This window comes from Panthera tigris, chromosome B3 (genome assembly GCF_018350195.1).
Source record: "Panthera tigris isolate Pti1 chromosome B3, P.tigris_Pti1_mat1.1, whole genome shotgun sequence".
NCBI classification, from domain to species: Eukaryota; Metazoa; Chordata; class Mammalia; order Carnivora; family Felidae; genus Panthera; species Panthera tigris.
In genome coordinates this window covers 141862096-141888172 of record NC_056665.1, presented here as the reverse complement: position 1 = coordinate 141888172, position 26077 = coordinate 141862096, and the positions used below count along the sequence as shown (strand labels likewise).

General features: G+C 65.0%; 1 protein-coding gene across 11 annotated transcripts in view; it reads left to right on the top strand.

Moving 5' to 3' along the window:
* Positions 1-6184: 6184 nt before the first annotated feature.
* Positions 6185-26077, top strand: part of BEGAIN (brain enriched guanylate kinase associated) — a 29481-nt gene continuing 9588 nt past the window's right edge. For 2 of the 11 annotated variants that reach the window (XM_042990551.1, XM_042990550.1), the window contains exons 1-3: positions 6185-6367; positions 7898-7926; positions 24484-24573. In XM_042990551.1, coding sequence (XP_042846485.1) covers positions 7913-7926; positions 24484-24573 — 104 coding nt within the window. In that variant the 5' untranslated portion in view covers positions 6185-6367; positions 7898-7912. Of the gene's footprint in view, positions 6368-7897; positions 7927-8407; positions 8934-11783; positions 12028-15088; positions 15821-23498; positions 23615-24483; positions 24574-26077 lie in introns of those variants that run through there. The other 9 variants (XM_042990560.1, XM_042990559.1, XM_042990547.1 and 6 more) reach the window with 7 other exon arrangements.

Sequence of the window (26077 nt, the reverse complement as noted above, 5' to 3'; positions counted from 1 at the left end):
CGCAGCCAGGCCCGTCCTAGGATGGCGTCTCTACAGGGAGAGGTTCCTTTAAAAACAAAATTCTGCGTGTTCTAACTCTTGATCCCAGGCCTCGGTGCACCCCCAGGAGGTTGGTGCCGTCATTAGGCTCCCCGCATCCAGAAGAGGAAACTGAGTCTCAGAGAGGCCACGCGGAGGAGTCAGGGTTGGGCGCAGGCAGGCTTAACCTCCCCCTCTGCCCCCTGCTCTTTGGTGTTTCTTGCCCCCCAGCCACCTGCCTTCTCCTCCCGGGGAGGGCCGGGAGCAGTGAGGCCACTAGTGAGTCCTGGGCATTTGCAGCCCTCCAGCCCTTGCCTTGGGGCCAGCTGCACCAGCTCAAGGATCCACGGGCTGCTGGTGACCTGGACAGGTCACCCGCCCTCACCCCTCCGGGCCTTGGCTTCCCCAGCCATGAAAAGGCAGGAATGATCACGATTTTTCTCTTGCCTTGTCACAGGGAAAGCATCCAACAGGTACCTGACAAGCATCGGGACCCCCGCCTCCTCCACAAGGGCCTGGCAATCTGGGACCCCTGCCTCTGTGCCACTCTGAGCCCTGCACACGGCGCAGCCCTCACTCTGGGGACACTGGGCCCCGGGGGAGCTCCGTGACGCCCAGGCCTCTGGAGGGTTGTGTCTCAAGGCTCTTCACACACGCCTCCCAGGACCGCCTGGTGGCACAGGGCTGCGGGGACCCGTCGGGGCCCAGCAGTGGGTGCCAGGAGGCAGGGCTCCATCCTGAGGCCCTGCGAGGTTCCTTCCCGAGGGAGGGGGAGGGCGGTATCGGCCCTCCCCACCCCCACCCCCACCCCCAGGGCCGTATCGCGTGGTGAGCACCTGTTCTGGAACCCCGAACCCCTCCGCTACAGCCTCACATCAAGTACTCAAAATAGGCGGGTCAGAGAGGTACCGGGATCAGCCTGTTTCACAGACCAGGAGCAGGCTCAGAGAACAGAGCCCAGTTCTCCGTGTCCTCACGGGCGTGTGGGGGCGGGAGGATCAGAGGTCATGGGTGCAGGTGCCTGGCACAGAGTAGGAGTTCAGTCACTGGCATGATGATGGTGACGAAGGTCGCGATGGTGGTTCCTCTGCTGTGTGTCTCCTGCCCTCCCAGCCTGGACAGGACTGTGTCCCCAGAACTGTTGCCAGGGTGGGGGTGGGGGGGCTCCAGTCATTAACCTGAAATCCCTTTTTTGAGGCCAGTGCCCGGAGGTTTCACCATTAACACCTTCAGGGAGGGAGCTATAAACCAGGGGAGGGCCCTGGATTTTAGTCCTGCCTCTGTCCCGTCTGGTGAGTGGCCGTGGGTGACCCTGCTGCTCCCCTTCATTGTCTAGCAAGCAAGAAGCTCCTGCGGAAGGTCTCTGAGACCTCCCCTTCTCACTGTCCCCGGGCCCGAATGACAGTATGAGTGACTTAAGCCAGCCATTTCCTGTGGTCAGAAGACGAGAGTGGGAGGGCCAGAGTCAGGGTCAGGGTCAGGGTCATGGAAGGAGAGGCAGGCTGGGGCTCTGAAGGAGCCCAGGTGGGGTTGTAACCAGACCCCTGCTACCAGGCCTGGGAGTCCCCAGATCCTGTCCCAGGGGCTTTCCCACTGAGCGACCCAGACAAGTCATTCCAGACTCCGGGCCTCAGTCTCCCCAAGTTAAGCTGCCGGGTCCGTTAGGTGTGGATGGCGCCTCTCCCCAGCGGGGGAGCCCCCCCCCCCCGAGGTGCCTCTTGGGGGTGGGGGGAGCTGCTTCCTAGCTCCCCAACTGTTGCCACGTGGGAATGTGGGCCGGAGTTGCCAGATCTTGCAAATTTTCAGTAGAAGCCAAAAATATGGAATTTAAAATGTAAACTCTCCCAATTTTTAAATGTTGGCTCAAATGTTTTTTAAAAAATTTTTAAAACCTCTTGCAGGCCAAATACAACATGCTGGTAAGCCAGATTTAGCTCTGGAGGCCAGCTTGCAGCCGCACACGGCTGGGAACCCGAGGCCCTGCCTGAGGCGACACGGAGCCCAGCCGGAGCCCAGCCGAGGGAAGGCGGGCGGGGTGGGAGGTAGGGCGGGGCGGCCCTCCTTCCAGGACCAGGGACAGGGACGCTCCCGGCCCCATCTGGGGACAGCAGCAAGGCCCGAGTTCCCCTCCCCAACCTGCTGGGTGACCTCTGGCAAGGGCCCACCCCTCTCCACCCCATCAGGTGAGGACAGGACAGCACGCAGCTCACCTCGGTCCTGCGCCTAAGGTGACCTGCTGCGTCCCCAGCACAGGCCAGCCCTGAGTGGGATGCTGAGGGACCCGGTCTGTGAGCGCTGTCCCCCCCCCCCCCCGTCCCCCCACGGCTCCTGGAACCCCCGCCCTCATCCTAGCTCCCTCTGCTCCTTCTCGGTGTCCTTGGCCGCCTCTCCAGTGCTGCCTCCTCGCCGGCCACTCCCCCTCCAGGACCTGGGCCCCCCATGGTCCCCCCCACCCCTTCCACCTGCTCAGGCCCTCTGGGCACCTCTCCCACCTCCACCCCCTCCCCACAGGCCTGGATTTGGGCCGCCCCGCACTTGCCCTTCTGTGCCCCCTCCTCGCGGCAGCCTCTCGGACAGTCCTCTGTTGGCCCAGCGGGGCTTCCCACCGGCTCGTCCTGACTATGGCCCGCGAGACCCCCGCCCCCTGCTCCCACTGCTGACCAGATGCTTCCAGACTCACCAGGCGCCCCGCGCCCAGGGCCTGCTGCTGCCACCGGCTCCCCAGTCGTGGCTCACGATTCACCTTGACCTCCCTCCGCCTTCCCTCCTCAGCGGACTTGTCCCATCAGACACTGGGCCAGCAGGGGCGCTGTGCTGACCTCCGGAGCCATCTGCCTCCGGCCCGCAAATATCAACCTCAGCACCTAGAGGACACAGAACCCCCCTCTGGTTTGTTCTCTGCTGAGTCCACTAGAACAGGGCACACGGTGAATGTTTGTTGAATGAGTGCAAGAAGTCAAGAAGGGGTGTAAAGCATCTTAGAAGGCCGCCCACCCCAAATGATTAAATTAAATTAAAAGGCTCTCCAGAGGAGCCCCATCCCCAAGACCGTCCCCTATACCTGGCTACCTTGTCACTCACGGTGCCCTTCGAAATTTTTCCCTCCTCCCTGGATAAGGGATTGAGCTCAGAGAATTCGAGAGACTCGTCAGAGGTCACACAGCTGCATAGGGGGCCCAAGTCTTCATCCGTGGGAGGTGGGTGACCCCTGTCTTTGTCACACCCGGGGTTTGTGCCCCCCACGCCAGGCCTTATCCCTCTGGCCTCCACATTCTTCAGCTTGTTTCCTCCCCTGCAGGTGAAGTCAGGGAGTAAGATAAAGGGGAAATTGAGGAAGCCAGAGCCCCGAGTGGGTTTAAGGAGGCCCCGGGGTTGGAGCACTAGTGTCAGGGTCCGAGAGGCCAGCTCCCGGCCCCAGGCGAGGGCAGGGACTGGCCCAGGGTCACAGGAGGAGTCGGAGGCAGAGCTGGCCTCTGGGGCCAGAACCCAGGCTCCGTGTGTCCCAGGCCTGGCTCTCAGCACCAAGCAGACCTGTCCCCAGACAGGGACTCACTTTCCTTCTCTGTAGTTTTGGGAACAGAGGATTTGGAGGGGCGCTTGGAGAAGGAGGACCCACACCCTCAGAGGGGCGCCTGGGGCAGGACCCTGTGCCGCGTGTCCTTGGGCTCAGGTGCCGCCCAGCTTGGGGGTGGCGAGGAATGATGGGGGCCAGGAGAGCAGGAAGGAGCGCAGGCTGTGTGGCAGGTCCGTCTGGCTGGGGATTAAGAGCAAATGCACTGGTTCGGGCGTCACCGCTTGTCACTAGAGGCCCTGCCGTAGGGGTGTTGGTGGGGCAGGGGCAGGGCAGGCAAGTGACCAAGGAGGAGGGGTCCAAAGAGACCGGTGCGATGAGAGGGTCTTTGGTGGGTAAGGGGCTACTTCAGATGGGTGGTCAGAGAAAGAAGGCACTGGCCATGCAAGATCTGGGGCAGAGCATTCCAGGTGGAGGAAAGAAGTGCAAAGGCCCTGAGGCAGGAGCCAGCTGGGTGAGCTTGCTGGTCAGTGTGGTCTGCATGTGCCAAGTACGGGACAGATCAGGGGGCTGAGGTCAGAGGGTTAGGCAGACTTGCCTTCCTCCCTCGCCTCCTGAGAGTCCCTACTGTGCGCCAGGCACCTTGCCGAGTCGCCGCTGGGAGGGTGGCGGCTGTGGAAGGAACCACACACAAGCGGCAGGGCTTTGTCTCTTGGACCCTCTGTTCTTGCATTTGTAAAGGGGGGTTTGTGAGCCCCCCTCGCGAAGCCACTTGGAGGATTACATGGGATTGATTGATTTCTGCAACGGGGCTGAAGGCTGCACTGGCAGCGACAGGCCGGCTACAGGATGGACGGGCCCGTTTCTGCCCCGGGTGGCCCTCCGGAAGCTCAGAGTTGTGCAGGGCGTAAGGGAAGGTCGCAGGGGCAGGAGGAGGTGGCGGTTGGCAGGCGGCTCAGAGTGGGGCTCACGGTGTGGGGGGAGGGGCTTTCTAGGCCGGTGGGGCAGACCCACCCGCCCGGGGAAGAGCCCAGAGAGCAGCTGGGCTGAGGCAAGGACCCGTGGCCGACAAGCTGGGCTCATGTGATGTTTTGGGGAAATGAAGGCGGCTGCGGGACCAGACCACCAGGAGGGGACAAGGGGAGAGTTTCAGGCAGACAGTGACAAGGTCACAGCGTGCTGCAGCACAAGAGACATGGGGCCCCGAGTGTGGGAGTGCCCAGGGAAGAGCACTGGAGGGGCCAGAGGGGCCCTGGGGGTGTCTCACACTGGGGACCCTGGACCTCCCACAGTCTTCCCATACTCGTGGTCCCCAACCATCCCTGCCCTCCTCCTATAACGGAGGAGACCCAGGCAGTGGTTTCCGTTCTCCTCCACCCAAGCCCCCGGGCAGGCCTCGGCTAACTTTGGGCGACTCTGAACAAGCCGTTTCGTGCTCTGGCCTTGCTTTTCTGATCCGTAAAATGGGCATCTCGGGAACGTCCCCAGATCTTGTGGTGACGAACTGCAGAGTCACGTCTTGGACATGGGACTTCTGGCCTCAACACCAAGACCATTGCCAAGGCACAGCCGCCTCCCCACAGGGCCAGCCCGGCTGCTCCCCCTGCTCCCTAGCCACATACAGCTGTGACCACGCATCACATGTGCATCCAAAGCTTTGTGCAAGCTCCCAACCCCCGGGGGAGGTGCCAGGCCAGCCCTGGGACACAACTGGGAAAGGCCCTGCCCCAGGGAGCACACATCTGGTATGGAGGCCTGAACCAAACGACTCCACCGGGTCTCCACGGAGGGCTGCCCGGAGGAGGCAACCTTTAAGGGTGAGGGCACACGCACTGGGTCTGGAGAGAATGTGAGACATCGTGGAAGGGTCAGGGCCAGGCTTCAGGGTCTGGAATAGCGGAGTGAAGGAAGGGGCTGCCCAGGTGGGTGCCAGGCTACACCCCATCTCTTCCTCTGCCAGCCTGCCCCCTGCCACCAGGGCGACTCAGCAGCCTCTCCTAAGTGTCCCTTCCTGGGAAATTCCCAGACAGACCTTTTAGAAGAGCTGAAACATTCCATATAAATAATTAATGCTAGATTTTTAAAATTAAATTTTAATGCATTCTTATTAATTTAAGACAAACTCCCGGGCAGGTCATTGACTGTGAGTGATTGAGGCAGCTAGAGACATATGAGGAGCTGTCCCTAGCCTTTGGGGGGAGAAGACCTCTCTGTGTGAGGGCTGGTTTCCAGGCCTGGCTGGGCTCATCTCTGGGCTTTGCTCTCCCCTGTCTGTAAAATGGGAGTGACTGCTTCCCCGGCAGGCAGGGCCGCCCTGAGGAGGAAATGGCCAGTGCCGTGAACTTGGAAGGCGTGTGTGTGTGTGGGCCGTGGGGGTGGGAGCACCTCGATCATCTTTGCCATTCTGCCGAGGGGGGGACTCCCAGGACAGGGGGCGGGGGTCACTTCTCAACCATTAGCCCCCAGAGGGCAGGGCTCACCTCATTGGCTGCCCCCTCCCACCACTAGAACTTGGCCCGGAGCTAATGAATGTGGGGAAAAGCGTCGGTGGATGAAGGAACGCTTGGACTTTTTGGGTTGGGTGTGAACCTGGTTGGGGCCGACCCTGAGAGAGCCCGGCTCCTCCCACCCCTGCGCGGGCCCTGTGGAGGCCAGGCCTGCTGGGTGCTGGGGGTGCCCTGGCGAAGGGACGGGACGCCTGCCTGGGAACTCACTGCCAGAGGGAGGAGGCAGGAAAAGGCTGGTGTAGGAGCTAGGCATGCAGTGTCCGTGTTTATTGAGCGCCTGCTGTATGCCGGGATCTAGTGTGCTGAGCGCGGTGATGGGGACCTGGGAAAGGTGGGCCTGGGGCAGATAGGGGGCTTCGCGAGAGCCACTGGCCCGGCGGCCAATTCTTTTTGTCTTAGGGGAGGAGGGTATTCAGAGGGGGGTCTGGGCTCGTGGTCTCCGACAACTTTTCGAGTGAGGATTGTGTCTGGCGGCCAATCCGGGGCCCTCGCCGATCCTTTTCTTCTAAAATTCCTTCCCCCGCCCAGCCCCTCCGCAGCCCGCGGGTGCTGAAGGGCAGCGGAGCGCTTCGTCCGCCTCCCCCTGCCCCCAACCCCGGCTCGCAGGTGAGGAAACAGGCCGGCGGAGTCCCGGGAGGGCCTGCCCGAGCACCCGGGGAGCCGGCGGCCGAGCCCGGCCGAGGTCCCCGGGCCGGGCCTCCTAGCTCGGCGCAGTCGGCCGGGCTGCGCCCTCGCCCGGCGGGGCGGTGGGGGAGGCGGCGTGGGGCCCGGACCGGAGCGGAGCGCGCTCCCGGCGGACGCGGCGGCGGCGCCCGGAGCGAGGGGCCGGGATGGGCAGTCATCAGTCTTCCCAGGTGTGTCGCGTGGTCCCTGGGCTCAGCCCCGCGCCCCCCTTTAATGCCGGCCGTGGCGCGGAGAGACGGGGGAAAGCCCCCGGGAGCGGCCTCTCCCGGGCGATGGAGAGCCCGCCCCGCGCCCCCCGCTCCGCGCAGGAAGTGCGATCCCGCCCGGGCCGCTCGCGGTCCCCGTCGCTCGCCGGCGCCCGCAGGGTTAACGGCGGCGGGAGGGTCTCCCCGCCCGGCGCACAGAGGGGCTGCCCGGCTGCTCGGGGCTAGGCAGGGAGGGTCTCCGAGCCGCGCGCGGGCGGGTCTGCGCAAGCCCGGCAGGGAGCCCCGCCGGCGAGCCGGACGCGCAGGGGTTAATCCCTCGGGCCCGGGAGGGGCGAGCCAGGCCCGGAACCCCAGAACCTGAGGGCAGCGGGGTCTCTGACTGAGGAGTCCGAGGTCCCAAATGCCATCGCCCTCGGATCGTGTGAGTGGCGGGTTGTGCAACCCCGTATGGCTCCCAGTTCCCGGATTCGAACATTCTCCGACTCGGAGATTCTGCGATTGCGGGCTCGGCTTCCTCCGGGAGGGAGCGCGGGGCCGGAAGGGTTAACGGGCGGGGCGGGGGGTGCGGGCGGTGGGGTGGGGGGGGGGGACGGTAAGCAGCGGGGGCCGCGGCCACGGGAGAGTTAACGCGGCCGGGCCGGGCCCCCCTTCTCCGGGCCAGCCCGGGATCGCCCCGGGCCAGCCCCTTCTTCCCTCCCCGGGGGGGGGCGTAACTCGGTGGCGGGGAGCGCGGCGGCCCGGGCGGGCTCACCTGTTACTCGGCCGCAGCCCGGCGCACCACCCCCCTCCCCCGAGTCTCGGGGACCGGGGACGGGGGCTGGGGGCGCGCGGGCCGGGCTTTGCCGCCGAGCGAGCGGCGCGGGGCGCCCCGCCGCCGCGCCCGCCCGGTGCCCGCTGTGCCCGGCGCCGCCCGGCGCGGCCGCGGGGCGCACGCCTCCTGCCTGCTGACCCTCTCGTTTGGTTTCTCGCAGGCCTCTGCCGCAGACATGGAGAAACTCAGGTGAGTGCAGCGTCCTCCGAGCCGCGGCTCGCGCGGGGCCGGGTCGGGGTGGGGGCGCCCGGAAGGGCAGCGCCCGGGAGGGCTCCGCCCGGGCCGCCCCGGCGGGCCGGGTGTGCGGTGTGCGGTGCGGGACTGCGCGCGGCGACACGACGGGGAGCCCCTCGCGGGGGGCTCCTCCGCCCGGCCGGGGCCGCCGCGGCTGGGGGGGGGGGCGGTGCGCCGCGAGGACCTGCGCGCGCGCGCGCCCCCCCCACCCCCCATCCCGGCCCGTGCCCCGCCCTGGACTCCCGGCTGTCCCCCCCCCACCCCTCCCCCACTCCACCCCGCGGGACCCTTCGGGTTTCCGCTCCTGCGGGTCGCGCCGGGTCCCCGCGCCGGCTGGTCCGCCACCACCCCACCCCCCCCAACCCCCCTCCCCCGGCTGACAGTTGCCTGGTTCTGAGCTTTTAAGTTTCCGCCTCGTGGGGGCGGGGGTGGGGGATGGAGTCCTCGCGGCCGGCCGGGCGAGGCAGGCGCGTCTTGGAGCCATTTTGGGGGAATCCCGCGAGTCTGGGGAGCGTCCCCCGCGGCCTCCCTCGGGGTGCTCAACTTTGAGCCGCCGCGGACTCCACCGGGCTCCCTCCGCGGCAGGCCCGCCCGGGGAATCAGCCGATTTGAATATTCACGACTTCCTCCGCGACTTCCCTTGGCCACCCTGACCCCCACTTTGGGAACACCCCTCCTGTGTTTTCCTTCCGGAGCCCGAGCCGAGGCGTCGTGTGGGCAGCAGGCCCGGCTCTGGCTGCTGGGTTTCGGCACCGTCTCCAAAGGCCGGAGGGTCTCGCGACCCCTCCCCCTCCCCCTCCTCCCAAGGCCAGAATCGGGCATCCACGGGGAACGCTCCTTGCGGCCGGGACACCCATCCCCTGAGGGTCAGGGACCTGCCAGCCCAGGCTTGTTCCAGAACGTGGCCCTGGGACTAGGGCAAGGAGACCCGGGGCCTTCCCAGCTGACCCTTAATGCTGCGGGTGAGTTCTTCCATGAGTGTCCCGGGGGTCTCACACGGTGGCTCGGGACTGGCTGTTCAGAGCGGGGCCATCTCCTGGCCACTGAGCTGGAATGCAGCCCTCTCCTGTGAGTCCCACGGGGCAAGGACCCACTTGTCCTGGGCTGGGAGGAGGGGTCCAATCTCTCAGGTCCTAGGAGCTCAGACCCAAAATCTGACGTGCAGCCAGGCCCGCCTTGTCATGGCCAAGGTCCAGGGGGGGCTGGAGAGGCCCAAGGGGCAAGCAAGCCTGGCTGTGGCCACACAGATACCCCACACTGGCCGTCGTCTCACCAGTGTCCCCACCCGGGAAGGGTTCCTGGGAAGAAGGGGCTACTGCTTTGCCCAGCTGAGACTTGACAAGAAGGTAGCCTTGGTGGGGGGTCTTCGTAGCAAGACCAGCTGGCAGGGGCGGGGTGGGGGGGAGGGAGGGTCCCTTCCGTGGTTCTTTCTCTCCCCCTCTGTGCCCAGCCAAGGTTCTTGAGCACCCACCCCTGTGTGCTGGGCAGTGGGGACAGAGACATGGCCCAGCCGGGTTGGGGACGCAGGTGGGCAGGTGAGTCAAGTGGACAGGTGAGCCACCTGGGCAGTGGTGCCTGACACGCTAAGGGCATCAGGCATGGCTTTGCCTGATGGGCCGAGGGCTTCCCCGGGCTGAGTCCCAAAGGCCAGTGGCAGTTGCCAGGGCCTGGGCCGCCGGGCTGCTCTGGGCCACTCGGGCTTTCAGCAGAGGCAGACTTTTGGAGCTTGTGGGAATGGGGGTCCCGTGGGGCCAGGACCCAGCATAGCATCCCAGAACCGGGGAGGGTTCTACCCCCTTTCTTCTTCTCACCTCATCAGTGTTCTCAGAGCTGCCTCGAGGGCCTTTCCAGACCCTTCCTTCCCAGCAGGTGCAGGGGCTGCCCCCGTGCGGTTCTGCCCCGCAGGTAGTGCCCGGCATCTAGGACCAAGAGGCCCAGAGGGATGTGGGGGAAGTTGGTCGGCAGGGGTGGTAGGTCCTGGGGTCTGGAGCCTCTCAGATCCAAGTCTCCGGCCTCAGTTTTCCCATCTGTGAAGTGGATGTCCTAATCACCCCCACCTCGCAGGGCTGTTGGGAGAATGATGTGCCCCACCTGAGACGTGACCCACAGGCCGGGTGGAGGTTCATCGTGGGGCATCCAGTCCACACTGTGGTGGGTCCCCCAGGCGGGAGAAGATCCATTGGTGGTCCAACTGGAGGGGTCTTGGGGTGTCCAGAGGAATGGCCCCATGGCCCAGCCCTGTGCGCCACCTGTCCCCCCCCCCCCGCCCCACGCCCCTAGAGGGCAGTTTCTGTACATTGCAGGCCGGGCCTGGGGAGCCGAACTGAGCTCCTAGATGGCAAGTGCTTTGCCCCGTCCAGCGCACCCCTACCCTGGTGCCTGGGACCAAGCCTGGCTCGTGGGGGGGGGAGTGGTCCAGGAAATATGTGACGAGTGAGCAAAAGGACGGTGTCCGTTTGACCCTCAGTGGCTCCCTTTGTGGGCAGGTACACAGCTGGGCTCGCCTCGCCCCAGCCCCTCTGCTGACTCCCCCTGCTCACCACCCATCATGCTGAAGTCTCCCCTCCCAGGCCCAAACAAACTGTCACACGCTCCTGCCCTTGCCTGTGCTGTTCTCTCTGCCTAGAATGAACTTTCACCGGCCTTCTTGTCCACATGACAGACTCTTTCTTCTCCCTGTCACCTTCCCTCTGGGTTTTTTGTGACGCTTTTGCCCCTCATCCCTGGGGGGTGGGGGGGAGTCATTCCCCTTCTGCGTACCAAGTCCCGCGCTGGGGGCTGAGATCGAGTAAGACCCAGGGCCACCGTCCTGGCAGGACGAGCAGGCAAGGACACAGCCCCATCAGCAGATCCTCCCAGGGATGCCAGGCCAGGGTCACTGACTTGGGATATCAGGGAGGGCTTCCTGGAAGCGGGGACACTTGAGCCAAGGCTCAAAGAATGAACAGGAATTTGCAAGGAGGATAGACCAGTCAGGCCTTCCAAGAGGCGCAAAGGCCATAGAGGCCCGAGGAAGCGAGGCTTCCGGGCAAACAGGCGAGGGGAGGGGAATGCGGGCCGATGGAGTGTCCTCCCGCGTGTCCCGGACCGGAGCCCCTTCCGGCAGAGCCTGGCTCTGACCCCTCGACTTTTCCAGCCCCAGCGCCTGCAGGGCCTGGCCCACCGCAGTGCTCCCTCAGGTCTGGCCACCTCTAATCCGGCCTCGCGTGTGCCCTGCCCTCGCTCACTTAGCTTCCCTGCCTCTGACTGCCTGAGCGACTCTTCTGGGGACACTCAACTATTTGTGGATATTAGCGAGGCCAGCCTGGCCGGCCGTGTGCAGAGCACAGCTGCTAATCCTCAAATTCATCCGCTCCTTTGCTTCTCTCCGCACAGGGTCCCCTCTGCCTTCACTCCTGCCGCGGCCACTTTGTCTGCCGCAGGCCTCTGGGCAAGCCCTCTCCTCTGCGTGGGCTCCCGTCCCCTCTGTCGTGGAGGAAAGTGGGTCAGCCGCCACAGGGCACCTGGGATGGAGAAGGTTCTCAGGAAGCCACAGTTCTTCCCGTTATGCGTCCACCAACCCCCCGCCCCCGCCCCCGCTGGACTATTTCAAAGTTGTGAACCGTGATGAGCTGTAGAAAAGGCCATACATATCTCTGCGGTTTGGGGATTAAGTTTAGGACGACCACCACCCAGGTCAAGAACAGGAAGGCTGCCAGCCCTCCAGGGGCGCCCCAAGACCCCTCCCCCATCAGGGCTTCCCCCCCCCCCCCTTCCCCCGACGTCCCCAGGCCCCTGGCTTTTGTGATAAGCGGCTCTTTGTTTCCTTCGAGATTTGGCCACCTAAGAGCATCCCCGACTGACATCGTTTTGTTCTGCCGGGTGGAGACCCTCACGCACATGGAGGCTTTCAGCCTGTGCCTTGCAGGCTGGCCTCGTTTCGCCCCAGCGTCGCGTTTACGGGGGGCTGGCCGCGGCTGGCTGTCTCGGGTCGCGGCATTTGTGCGTGAAGCCGCTGCGGTCTGTTCATTGGCCGAGAGCACTGTGGCGTGAGCTGCTGCGGACAGTCCGGTCCAGGTGTGCTGGGGACCGCGTGTGCATGGGGGGGGGGGGGCACGCCCCGGAGCCGAACCTCCGGAGACACAGGGCGTGCGCACGTGGTCGGGGAGGAGTCAAGGCCACACGGTGCGCGGCGCTCTCTGGTCACTGCCCGCCCTACGCGGGAGGCCCTGCGTCTCCACGGCGTCTTGGCGCTTGGCGTCGTCAGGTGGGGGGCACGGTTTCTTGGGGTGGCGCCGATCACACCTGCCCGGATCGCTGCTCGCTGGGGTTCCCTCTTCCGCAAGTTGTGCGCGTGTCTTCCCATCAGAGTGTCTTACGGGATTTGTGGGTGTCCAGCCGGCCCTTGCGGATCACGCGTGTGCAGATCACTTCCCTGCGGCCGCTCGCTTCCCGCCGGGTAAAAGGGGCCTCCGATGAACGGGAGTTCCTGCTTTTAATTCTGTTGGCGTTACGTTTTGGTTACAGCCTTTTGCACAGGGACACCCCCGTGTGTAGGCCTACACTCACTGATCCCCTCGTGTGACTTGTACTCGTTGTGGTTCTGCCCGTGCCAGACAGGGTGCTCCACGCTGGGGATACTCTGGGGAAACACCAGCCTGACATCCTGGAGATAGAGTCAGACATCAGGTCGTGTCCGAACATCAAACCACACTGACCTCCTCTCCCATGACTCTCCCCTCGCTGGTTTCCCTTGCAGCTACCTGGCCTCCTTGTTGTTCCTCAAACACATCAGACAGGCTCCTGCCCCGGGGCCTTTGCACAGGCCGTTCCTGTCTACCTGGAACGTCCTTCCCCAGATAGCCACAGACTCCTGCCTCCCCTTCTTTCACATCTTTTTCAAAAGTCACTGCGGTGGGGGCGGGGACGGCTTTCCTGACCACTCATTCCATGTATAATTTTAACCCCCCACCCTGCCCCTTCTCTGCTTTGGTGTTCCCTGCCACCCTGCCCACCCCGTGACTAGCACTTTGCTTTATTTCTTTATCTTGTTTATGATCTGTCCGCCCCCCACCCCCTGCCCAGAATGGCAGTCCACTGCTGACCCCCAGGGCTTAGGGGTGACATGTAGTAGGTGCTCAATAAATGCTTTTGAATGAGACTGTGCTGTGGCGAGCAGGGAGGAGTGGGGCAGCCAGCCATTCGCCACTCACGGTGCCCTAGAAGGGGGCCACTCCCCTTGGCACCCCATGAAGAGCACTGGGGAGCACTTGTGCCCAGCCCTCAGGGAGTAGTGTTTTTAATTTTTTTTTTTTTTTTGAGAGACAGAGAGAGACAGAACATGAGCAGGGGGAGGGGCAGAGAGAGAGGGAGACACAGAACCCGAAGCAGGCTCCAGGCTCCGAGCTGTCAGCACAGAGCCCGACGTGGGGCTCGAACCCACGAGCCGGGAGATCGTGACCTGAGCTGAAGTCAGACGCCCAACCGACTGAGCCACCCAGGCGCCCCAGGGAGTAGTGTTGTTGTTGTTGTTGTTGTTGTTGTTGAATTTTTAAAATTTTTAAAATTTATTTTAAAGTTTATTTATTTATTTTGAGAGAGAGCGCACAGGCTGGGGAGGGCCGGAGAGAGGGAGAGACAGAATCCCAAGCAGGCTCCACGCTATCAGCACGGAGCCTGATGCAGGGCTCGAACTCACCGAACCATGAGATGGGGACCTGAGCCGAGATCAAGGGTCGGATATTTCACCGGCCACGCCACCCAGGCCGTGAGAGCCTCTGATGGAGGAGATGGTCGGCGGGGCTGGCGGGGGGGCCTTGCTCAGAGAGGAAGCCACTCGACTGAAATGAGCGGGTGCGGACAGACGGGGCTCCTGGCCGGGGGACCAGCATGGGCAAAAGCCTGGGGGCAGGTGCGAGAGTGGCTCGTGGAGGCAGGCGCGAAGGTGGGGCACCTTCCTCACGCGGGGGCTGAGCTCTGACCTTCCTGGTATGTTCGGCCTCCCGCCCTCCCTCCCAGCCGTGAGGGACCACAGAGCTGGAGGGCTCTGGGGAAACGCAGGCCAGAGGCAGAAAGGGACTTGTCTGGGTCTCTGGGGCCGGGAAGACCACAGCCTCCCCCAGCATCCAGACAGGGCCCGGTGGGAGGAGTCCCGTCTGGTTTGGACCAAACGGTGCAGCCCCCCCTCTGTGCCCCCGCCACACGTGTCCGCTCAGACAAGCAGGCTTCCTACCTCCCTTCCGGTGCCCCCTCCTCTGGGCCACACCAGCACCCTTCTTGAAGCCCAGAGCTGTGGACGCACCGCCGACAGCTCCAGGCTCCCACCGGTCCCCCCCCAGAAGACCCAAACTCCTGTGTGGCACCCGGGCCCCCTTGGCACAGCTGGGCACCGCTGGGCGCCCCCCCTGCTGGTCACTTGGTGGTGGTCTGTCCTGTCTCCCTCCACGTCCCCCTCAGGGACCCTTTCTCTCACCTGGGAGGCCCCACTGCCTTGGCCCTGTAGGTTGTCACCGTTGATCTCACTTGCCCATCGATCGCACGCTTGACAACTATTTATTGAGCACCCACTGTTTGCTGGAGGCTGTTGTAGGCACTGGGGATACAGCAGTGACCGAAAAAACTCCTCTCGTTAGGGGAGACAGAAAGCTTGTCAAAATAAACCTCACAGTGACCAGTGCTATGGGGTCCAAACCCCCACCCCCCAGGGACAGAAGGGCAGTGAGTGTGCTGGGGGGGGGGGGGAGGTGGCAGCACGGCCTGGGAAGGGCTTCCGGGAAGGGGACACCGGGGTGAAGGCCTGCGTGGGTGAAGGGCCACCACGTGCCCGTTTGGGAGAAAGAGCTCCGGGCAGAGGGAGAGCAGGTGGGAAGGTGCCGAGGGGGGAGCTGACCCGCGGCCAGAGTGGCCGAGCACGGTGACGAGGAGGCTGGGGAGGCGAGGGGGACAGATGGGGACTCGGGGTGCGTGGGGGCCGCGGAGGGCTTGCGAGCGGAGCCACGGTGTGGTCGGGTTTAGTGTGGAGCGAGCGGCAGGGCTGGGACGCCAGGCCGGGGGCGGGGCGGGGACCGGGAGAGTTGTGATGGCGGCCGGGCGGGGGCAGGGGCCGCGGAGGCGGGCAGAGGATTCTGGTGTATTCGGGAGGAGAGCGGACCGGGGTCTCCCGATGGGTCGGAGGAGGGGTGTGAGGGAAGGGGGGCATCCAGGACAACTCCCGCCTGCTGGGCCCCAGCAAAGGTTGCAGCTGCTGTCACCGGAGACGGGGCCAGCCGCGGGGGGAAGAGCAGGTTCGGGGACGCACAGGCTGCCGTCACCCGTGGGCCTGGGGCGCCCCTGCGCTTTGGGGCTGTCCTGCTTTGGGTGCGTCCTGGGGGGCGTCGCCGTTCTCTGGGCAGGGTGGGCATGCGGTGGGTGCTACTGGGGGTTGGAAGGGTGACTGGCATTGTGGTCTGGAGCCTGCCAGCTCTTGAAGAGGTTTCCCAGAGATGGGCCACCTGCTGGAACAGACTCGAGGCCTCCGGGATTACTGTTGGGTTTTCTTGTCCCTTCCCTCCAGAACCCCTACCGTCCACCTCTTGTCTCCTCCACCCCACCCAGCAGGCCTAGTCCCTCCCTACGTGGGGTCCTCCAAGGCTCTCTGCCGTACTTCTAAACCTGACCCTAGTGGAGGAAGACTTATGGGCTGATTCTTACTATGATGTGAATGACTGCCTTGCTTTGCTTTCTCCCTTTGGGATTCAGGGTGCTACAAAGAGACCCTCCACGCAGACTATTCTCTCTTCTTCTGTCCTGCCCTTCTAAGTCTCCTGTCCTCACAGCACATCTGAGTCCCTGGTCCTCTGGAAGGCCTCCCTGATGAAGTATGATTAAGAAGGTAGACTCACCTGGGCTTGAATCCCAGCTCTTTCACTTACTGGCTGTGTGGCCTTAGACAGGTTTCTGAACCTCTCCGGTCCTCAGTGTGTGCATCTGTAAAGTGGGCACAATGAGAATAGCACCTACATTAGAAGGTTGTTTTGAGGCTGAGATTGTTACCCTGGATCTCGGCACACGGTTAACGGTCTGGCTGTTAACTGCCTGCCCGTCTCTTAGGCGGTCTCAGCTGTCCTGTTTCACCAGCCTTCAAACCGGTGACATTATTCCCACTGTGGAGAAGAGGACCCGGCCGAGTAGAGCAGGGGAGGTGGCCGGCAGCCCTAGATTGAGTCAGGATCATGAGAGAATTTCAGAGTCGGGGGCACGGGAGGGTGAGGGCTGGGGCTGCAGTGATGTCTGGAGGGGCCGCCCCCGAGAGGGGAGGCCATCCTGGGAGGGGTCCACTCCTGGCTCCCGTGCTTACCGGTCATTACTAGAGGGGTGCCCTTGAAAGAGGCCTTTGTCCCCAGGCCCCGATTGCTTTGTACGTTGGGCACCCCCACCCCCCACACACCCCCAGGGAGGTGCGGATTGAGCCAGAAAAGGCCAGTAGCATGCCGTAAGTGTCTCTGGGTGATTGCGTGACCGCGGGGGGGCGGGATTTCAGGGAGAAGTTTCTAGGAGGAGGTCACCGCGGTCACAGTGCCCCTTTGGGTTTTGATTCCAGATGGGGAGACTGTAGCCCAGAAAGGTGGCCTCCTCCTGGCCCGGTGGCTGAAGTGCCCCGTCCTGGCCCCAGTCCTTCGCTTCCAGACTGGGTTTGGCCCGTGGCACCGTCTCATGTGGGTGTGGGGAGGCGCGGGGGCAGGTGGGGAGGTGAGAGTGGGGCGGGGTGGCCTGGCAGAGTTAGGGGAGCGGGGAAGGGGTGCAGGGTTAGGGCCGGCCGCCCACAACCCCCGATCTGGGCCACCGAGAAGCTTCCTGCAGCCCTGATTGCCTTCTTGAGACCCAGAAAACAGGCCCTCCTGGCGATCCGATCGCTATGTCCCTGTGTCTGCTGCGGCGACCCAGCCAGTGGGGCGGTCAAATCAGCGCAGCCAGGTGGGTTCCTTGGGGGGTGGCCATGAACCTGGTCATCGAAGTGCTGAGGGGCGGCGCCTTCTCACCTGGGCCCCGGGGCGGGACGCCGGGTGCCGGGAGGTTAATTTGGGAGCCCTTCCTCGGCTCTGGGGCCAACCCCATGGTCATTCGGTCCACCGTCTCTCTAGGAAGCCCCCTGAACACTGACTCCAGGTGGAGGGTGGGTGTGGCCTTGGGGCAGGGGAGGGGTCCAGGGCCAAGGCGTGAATGGCCCCGTCTTCCAGGTCTCCCAGTCTAGACGGGGAGACCGACAGAAGAGTGGACGACCAACGGTGCCCAGCTGGGTGTTAGGAAAGACCCAGAAGGCTTCTAGAGCCTTCTAGACCCACCCCTCCTGGGACAGCCTCCTCAGGGCTCCCCTTGCTGGCTCACCCGCCGGAGGGACATCCCCAGGCCCAAGCCGTCCTGCTCTGAAGTGCCTCCGGGGCTCCTGTGCCCTGAGGGAAGGGACCGGACACTTGGCCTGCAGGTAGGGCAGTGGGCCTTCTGCCTGCTTGTCCCCGGCCACCACCTAGTCTGTCCTTGCCCCCCGGGCTTGGGCTTCGGCCAGCTCACCTCCAGAATGTACCTTCCCCCCCACCCCCACCCGGCTGTTGTCACCTCCGGACCTTTGAGACAGAGGCACTCGCGGGAGGCAGAGGGGTCCGCCAGGCCTCCGCTGAGCGCCCGGCGCTCAGGCCACGTGAGGACTGCGAAGGGACAGGCGGGAGCCAGGTGGGCGTTGGTCCTGGCAGGTGGCGAGTGAGGACAGACAGCATCCCCGGGGAGCAGAGGAGGGGGAGGTACCTGGAGGGTCAAGAGAGGGTCGTTCTCAGCGTGGGAAACGTAACTCTCGGGTGCGCCGGAGAGAGCGATCTGCAAGAGAGGGGGAAGGTGGCTGCTCGGGAGCCACGCCTGGAGTGGGCGGAGGGCTGCCTGGCGGGGGGGTGTCTGGAGTAACAGGCGGGCAGCACCGGGTGTCCGGGCAGATGCTGGTAGGTGGGCACGCCTGGTAGTGACATCTGGGGAAGTCCCCTTGGGGCGGCTCTGTTTCCTCCGCGGAGAAGGAAGCAGGGCGTCGGCTGCGAGTGGGGCCGGGGGCAGGGAGGTGCGGGGCGGTTGAGCAGAGAGGAGGGGGGGTGAAGCCTTGTCCCAGGTGGGTGGGGAAGGGGGCGAACAGGGACCGTGACGAGACCCGGGTCATTCTGTGGACCGAACAGAGAGCGAGGCTGGTCACCCAGCTGTGTGATTTCCTGCTGTCCGTGGGGGAGGGGGCCCCGACCCGGTTGGGGTTTGGCCCTCGCGCTCTTACGGGGAAGGGAGAGACGGGGAGGGGACGTGGAGGGTGGCGCGCGGGGACGAAGTGGGCGAGGGGCTGCGGGAAGCGGGGAGTGGGTGGGGGGGGGGGCGTCCCGGTGGTGAGCTGCGCGTCGGCAAGTGGGGTGTCCCGGTGGGTGTGGGAGCTGGGCCGGGGCCTCCCTCCCTGCGCCTGGAGCTCAGGCCTCCCACAGTGTCACCCCACCCCCCACCATTGTCACAGCTAGGGTTGGTTCCCCGCCGCCGACAGTCCCCTGTCCCAGCTAGCCTCGCCTCCCGAGGCCCACAGACCCTCTGTCCGCTGCCTCCCCATAGGCCCCCGTGGCTGGAAGGGGCCGACGGAGCCCCACACTGGGCATCGGGAGGCCTGGGTTTGGCCTACCGTGTGACACTTCCGATCAGGTGCCCACTCCGGGCCAGGTGCTTTGTTTACAACCCAGGTCTGACGAGGACCAGTGTGGACGGCAGTGGCCATGATGTGCACAGAGTGGGGACTGAGGGATTGCTGAGGACTGCCAGCCAGCCCTACGCAGGCTCCCAGAGCCCTGCTGTTTATCTCTGTTCCTCTTTGGGGGCCAGAGGCCTCAGGCTTTCTCCCAGTGGGCCTTTCCAGAAAGGGCTCTGTCCCGAGACACGGGCACCCCCAGCACGTGGCCGTCAGGCCTTGCGTTGCACCTGCCCTGCACCAGCTCGGGGACCCTGAGGAGGAGGGGCAGACACAGCCCCTGGACCCCCACAGCACCCCCTGCCCCGTGAGGCTGAGAGCAGGATAGCGAAGAGGGCTTCTGACGCGGTGTCCAAGAGGCCTTCCTGGAGGAGGTGAATAGACTGAACCAAACAGCAGGGAGGGGATGTGCTAGGCAGGAAGGGCAGCGTACGCAAAGGCTCAGGGGTGACCCTGAAGCTGCTCCGTGCACTCGCCCGGGTCACCCGCCGTGCCCCAGCCCTGGGCACACCTGGGTCTGCCCAGCCGTGTGGGTTCACCAGGCCGCACTGCCAGCTCCCGGCACGTGGCTCTGCCTTGGCAGAGAGAGCGGGAGGCGGGAGCAGGGCTGCGGCCACCTGATAAGGTGAGGAGGGCCAAAGCGTTCCTGCCGTGTCTCCGACTCCGGGCAGGAGAGGGCATTGGAACAGCCATGTCACCAGGGCCCACGGGGAAGCAGGGAGGATGGCTGGTTCCACTAGACGACCTCCGTCAAGGGGCCGCCAACAGAGGGTAGGACCCGGCAGGTGTTGAGTTCCAGGAGTCTCTACGCCTCCCGGCTTGAGCCGGTGACCCCTCCTGGCCGGGGGCCCCCAGCTCGGCGCTGTGACAGTCCCCTCCCCCAGAACATACGCATCGGCACACACACGCGCCTGCGCATATGACCTTCCCCGGGACTTTTGCACAACAGCTTGGTGGCCGTGGTGACAGCCTGGCCTAAGGTCCCCATCTCCATGCACGTGGTGCTGCTGGTGTCCTTGCTGCAGGGGTCGGCTGAGGGCCCTGCTGGGCGGTCACAGAGTCACAGAGCAGTCCTGGCCAGTGCCTGAGCTCTTTTCCTCCCGGGAGAGACTCAAGGACCCCAGAGGAAGCTAGATGGCCCCGCCCCACGGGGCTCCAGGCCCACCCACCTCCCTTGGCCCCGCTCAGGTCGTCTCGCCTCTTGGCCTCCAACTCCTGCCTCCTCAGGCCGGCCACGGTCGGCCCTCACGGGCCCTGATGGGGGGACGGCTGCGCCCAGTCGTGACCACACTGTAGCAGAGGTGGTTCGATGCAAAATAGAAAGTTCTGCAGTTTGCATTAAAATCTGTCATCTCAACATTGGGGAAAGAACAGTTGACCTGGCATTGAACCCCAGCAGGGCTGTGTGACCTCAGAGGTACCCCGTGCCTTGATTTTCATGAATCTCAGTTTCCCCGTCTGTAAAATGGGCATAGTGCGCACCTCCCTTACAGTCTGTGGGGTGGCCTGGGACTAGATGCGCGCACCTGGGGCAGGGCGGGCCCCCGGGAGGCTCTGGGGGTGCTGGCTGATCCGGCCAGGGTGGGCTCCCCCTAGGACGGGGAGGGTGGAATTGGCAAGGCGACCATCGAGGTCAAGAGGAACAGAGGAAGGGCTCTTCTGTGACAGGCAGAAAAGTGGTGGCCGCTGAACACGGCACAGGCTGGGGCACATGAGGGTCTCTGAGGTGGGAGAGGGGACACGGGGTCCCGTAGGCATCATCTCTGGCTTCTCCCGTGGAAGGCGCGTGCACAAAGCCTCCTTCGGGGACTCACCCCGGTGTCCACGTGGGACACCCACATCCCGCGGGTCCCAAGGAGCCGCCCCGGAGTCCGTGTGGGGCGAGTCCCGAGTTTCACACGGGGGTCCCAAGGAGCCGACGGGAGGCCTCTCTGGGAAAGGGTGAGCAAGGGAGGCTAGTCCCGCAGAATAGCAGGCAGGTACCCAGGTCGCTGCCCCCTTGGGAACCAGGCAGAGCGGGGAGGGCAGGCTGTCCCGGGGCGCAGGGGCCTGAGGCAGAGGAGGGGTGGGCCTGGAAAGAGCTGGGAGAGAATGTCTCTGGCCGAGGGACCAGCAAGGACCAAGGCCCTGAGGCAGGCAGGGAGGGCTTAGGCCGACGCTTGGCCAAGGTGAGCCAGGGGCCGGGCAGTGGTGACTCCGGGGGTGCGGGGCCGGGACTTGGGGCGCACGATCGTGGGGGAGTTTGACCAGAGGCGGCACGTGGTGTAGCCGGGTCTCCTGATGAGCCATCTGGCTGCTGGGGGGAGGTGGGAACGCAGGGGGCACGGGCGGAGCGGGAGCCCCAGGCACCACCGCTTGGTGACACGCAGGAAGCCGACTCAGCCCCTGTGACGCCCGAGACGGGCGCTTGGCCACGACCGATCCCTGCCCCGGGGCCAGCTGGGGCGGCCGGGGTGTCGGGGTCCCCGCCACCAGGCCCCGGGTATGGAGGAGTTAAAGCAGAGCGGGAGGGAGTAGCGCGATCCTGGCAGAGGGGACACGGGGACAAAGTCACCAAGATGAGAAGCTGCCTACAGCATGTGAACTGCTTGGTGCTGCTGGAGCGTGACTGCTGGGTGGGGCCTGAGCTCTCCGAGCCCAGAAGACAGGCTGTCCTGGTGGGGGGGGAGGGCGTGCCGCGGGGACACGGGGACCCAAAGGCTCATGGCATCCGGGAGCTGGCAAGGCGGTGACTCACGCAGCCGAGGCGCATCCTCCATCCACCTCCCGCCCGGCCCCACCTCCCCACCATACGCCTCGGCCCACCAGGGACGGGTGTCACCGGCCCACCAAGGCGCACCTGACCGCATAACCTTGTCAGCGCCGTGGAGCAGGGAAGGGTTTTCTCTGGCACCCCAGGGCTCCCGGAGCTCTCGTGCCCCTCCCCCCATGCCCAGCGCGGCCCACGGTGCCATAGACATCAAGGGGAACAGAGAGGGCAAAGAGCCCGCGCCGGGGCCCCAGGCGGCCCTGAGTGATAGAGGAGGGACAATCTGAGCCTGACGGGGACGGGCGAGGAAAGAGAGGGAAGCTTCATGGAGAAGGAACCAAGAAAGGCTTCCCAGCAGAGGCGGCATTTGAACAGAGCCCCACAAGAAAATGAAGGGGATCTGGGGACTCGGGGAAGGGAAGCAAGGACGTTCCCGGGGACAGCTGCCGGGACTGTAGGTGTGAGGGTGGCCACATCTGGGGGAATCAGACAGGAATGGAGAGGAGGAAGGGCCTGGTGTGCGGGGCTCAGGTGTGGCCAGGCACGGCCCTGGCCCCCTTCCTCCCCCTCCCTCCACCCTGGACCAGGTCAGAGGCAGACACGGGTGCCCGCAGCCATCCGCACCTGTACGGTGGGGGTGATGGCGGCGTCCCTCCCAGACTGAGACGAGGCGGGAGAAGTGCCCACGGCCCCGCAAAGCTGGCGCGGCCACCCTTCGCCACCAGCTCCCCGAGCCAGCCGCTCCCTGGGAGAGCAGGCAGCCATCGCTAACGTCCTGCCCCTCCCAGCTGCCCCCGCCCAGGGTCCAGGTTGCCCCCCAGGCCCATCTCGTCTTGAGAGACACGCAGGGGCAGGGGCAGCTGTTCCCCACGTGAGGACACCCGCAGCCCCGAGGGGAGCCCAGGATCGGCAAGGCAGGTCGGCTCCAGCAGCCGGGGCCAACTCTCTGTCCGTCTGTCGGCCCGGCGGTCACCAGGCCCTTCTGCCAGCGAGGCTGGGAAGGTGGCCTCGTGTGCCCAGCTAGGGGTGACACCGTGTCTGGTCATCCCTGGGGCCGAGGCTCTGCCGTGCGGGCTCCCGCCGGGGGCAGTCACTGGCCCTGCTGACAGCCGGCGGCCGGCCAGGAGAGCCGAGTGGGAGACAGCTAACGGCCTCTTCCGCCGTCTCTCCTTGGCAGGCCCGTGGGCAGGGACGGCCATCCTGCCGCAGGCCCGGCGCCCCGCTCCCCACTGCTGTTCTTTCGCACGGGTGCCCAGGAGGGGTGGCGGCCCCAGGAGAGGCCAGCGGGGGCTGTTTATCTCACCCACGGCCCAGACTGGCTGTGCCGTCTTGGGAGACTTGCTTAGCCTCTCTGGACTCCCATTTCCCCAACTCTGGGATGGGGGCGCTCCCCGGCCACAGGCTGTGAATGAGAGTTTGTGTCAGAACAAGAGTGGGCTGTCAGCAAGAAATGCCCTTGTGCGCGACCAGAGGCAGAGTCTGGGTCAGGTCACAGCCATGCCCCCTCCTCTCTGGGCCTCAGTTTCCCCCAGGCTCCAGCCTCCCTCGACTCTTCTGAAAACTCACCTGCCAGAAGCCCCCCCTGTGGAGGGGCCCTTTGGAGCGAGGGCTGGCCAAGGGCTGGGAGAGGGACTCCCCCAGGATTTGCTGGGCTCGGTAGAGGCACCCAGGGCAGACCGGAGGTTTCTGGATGCTCCCCGGGGCGCTGGCCCGTCCTGCCCTGCTCTGCTCACTCAGCAGCATGGGGGTCATTGGCGAAGGACAGAGGCTGGGGCTGGAATTTCAGGGTCCCGTCCACCCAGAGATCAAGCCAGTGCCCTGCCCGCCGCCCCTCCTCCGCAGCTCAGGAGACGGGGCCAAGGGCAGCCCATCTTACAGATGAGGAAACGGGGACTCACAGAAGCGGTGACCGGTGCACAGAGCACAGCCCAGGGCCGCGAGCTTCCCCCCACGTGTCCACCTCAGCCCGTCAAGTCAGCGCTTAAAACCTTTTTTTTTTGAGGGGGGGGCGGTTTGCAAAATTTTATCCTTAGTAAATTCTTTTCTGTTTTTTCATCCTCACCATAGGAAAGGTGACAAATCCGGGAAAATATAGAAGAAAATTTTCAAATTACCCAGAATCCCACCACCCACCTGTAACACCATTAACATGTCTTTCCCTACCTTGCTTTCTGTGGATATCGGTATACAGATATTTTTAAATGGGATTATACCGCGCATTCTCTTAACCCCCGTGTCTCTAAGCATTTTTTTGGAGCCTGATTTCTGGGGCTGCTTCCTATGATCAGATGTCCACTTTGGCTCTGGGGCCCGCAAGGCCACCAGGGCGTCCCTGGAGAGACTGCACTGGGGGGAGGCTCCCAAGCAGCCTTGGCAGGGGCTCTGATGACTCTCCAGTGGCCCCCAGCCGGGTGCTACCCCAGCAGGGCCAGGCAGACCTGGGTCCCCCCCTCTCACACCCACCCAGCGGATTCTGTTCCCCGCCAGTCCCCCACTGCCAGATCCAGACAGGCCACGGGCAGAGTGGGGTGACAAGGGGTCCCGGGGAGGGTGAGGTGGGCCCTGCCCTCGACCCCTCTAACTTCTGCCGGGTCCCTCAGCCTCTGAGATGCGCCTCCCCTGTCCACACATGAGCCCATCACAGTGTCCCAGCAGCAACGGGCATCACACTGTCCCTCCCCTGTCCTTGCCTCCTAGGGTCTCCAACCAGTGGGTCCTGCCAGATGGGAGCCCAGAGCGGTAGGGCCCCTGCCCCCCCCACGACTCTCCTCTGAAGCTGAGACCTTGAGGCAGGCTTGCAGACGGGGACCCTGCCACTGGTGGCACACAGTGCCACCGCCGAGCTCAGGCAGCCCAGGGGCCGGCAGTTACGCGGGCTGGCTGTCCCCACGCTGGTTCCCGCACCCCTGCCCTGACACCTTGCTGCTAATAAGGAGCGTTCCTGTCCGGTGTGGGCGGGGGCGGGCTCCACATCTCTCTGTGTCTGTGCCCACGGTGGGCCTGGCGTGGCCCCCGCCCCCGTGCTGAGCGGCTCTGTCCTCTTCGCCTACAGGCTGCGCAGCCCCTGGGTGCCCTCGTGCCTCGGGCAGCCCCGCATCCTGCAGGGCCGACTGGCCAGGTCCTCGCCCTCGCTCTGGGACAGGTAACATACCTGTTGTCTCCCCGGTTCCTTGGTGTCTCCGCGTCTGTCCCCAGACGTCCCTCCCGTGTCTGCGTCCACCCGCCCGAGACAGAAGGGGAACGCGCACATCCTCACCACACCATCCTGTGCCACCCACCTCAGGGGCGAGGCCCTCGACGCCCCCCATCCCACACCCCCTGCCCCAGCCAAGGGCTCTGTCCTTGGGCTCAAGTCTCCCCCGAGGGTCCAGGAGGGCTCCTGGTGGAAGGCAGGCCGGGACTGTGCCGCGGAGGAGGCCTGCCCCGAGCGCCCCCGTCATTCCTCCCTGAGAGGCCAGAAAGCACTCCCAGGGGCTTCCCGTGGGCCAGGAGGAAGCAGGAACCCCCCACTCAGCCACCCACACCCCCACGTCCTGATTTAATTCACCAACTTGCAGGTCAAAGCGAGGGGGCCTCGCCAGGCTCCAGTCTGAGTAGGGTTTCCTGAGCTCCCAACCTGGGAGGGGTGGTCCTTCCCCGGGGGGCATGGCACTGGCTGGTCTGATCACAAAGGACTTCCACACCCTCCCCGTGCACCTGCTACGGCTGCTTCCAGATGCCAGGGCCCCCTAAGCCAGCTTCGTGCTCAGGGGGAAGCAGGGGCTACTGAACCCCGGGGCCCCGAGCGACCCCCCAGATTCCCAGTAGCCTGGAAGCCGTGCACCCACATGGTACTCGCCTCTGGCATCTGATGACCCGGGGTAGCGCACGGACCACGGGGACAGCCTGAGCGCCCCCTGGGTGGGTGCACATATCCCTGTTTTACAGCCACGGAGACCGAGGCGGAGGGCAGGCAGGGCTCGGGTCAGTGTCCCGGGAGGGGAAGGCAGTGGTACCACCCAGGTGGCCGCAGACCCGGGACGCCCGGCCCGGCACCTTTCTGGACCAGGCTGAGGAGGGGACATGTCCAAAGCTTCTGAGTAGCTGATCACCGGGACTCGGTGACCAGCTGTGAGGGGCAAGGGGCAAGGAGGGGTCACTGTGGCTTCTCGGAGTCTGACTGGGGACTGAGGGTGGCTATGCCCTTCTTGGGGGTGGGGAACACGGAGGGCAGGGAGGGTCGGCATTGAACGCACTGTGCGTGAGGTGGGCCACGGGGCAGAGAGGCCAGTGGACGGCTGGATGCAGGGGGCGGGGGAGCCCCCCGTGTGGCCTGGCAGGGAGGAAATTGAGCCTGAGAGGTGCAGGGAGGGTGCCGACCAGGGCCCTGACCGTCAGCCCGGGCAAAGCCAAGTTGTCTGCAGACTCAACAGAGCCAGAGTGGCAGAGACGGGGGGAGGCGTGGTGGCTCCGGTGGCGGGTCTGGGCGTCTGCTGTGACTTCAGGGTCAGAGGTGTGTCCGGGGGCAAGGAGGGGCGGGAGCCAGGGGCCGGGGCGCTGGGGGACCCGGGCTTGGCCAGGGTAGGGCTCAGGGACGGGTGAGGGTCAGTGGGCAGAGCCGCCCCGGCATGTCCGGAAGGCCGAGGGGGAGGCGAGGCTCGAGCAGG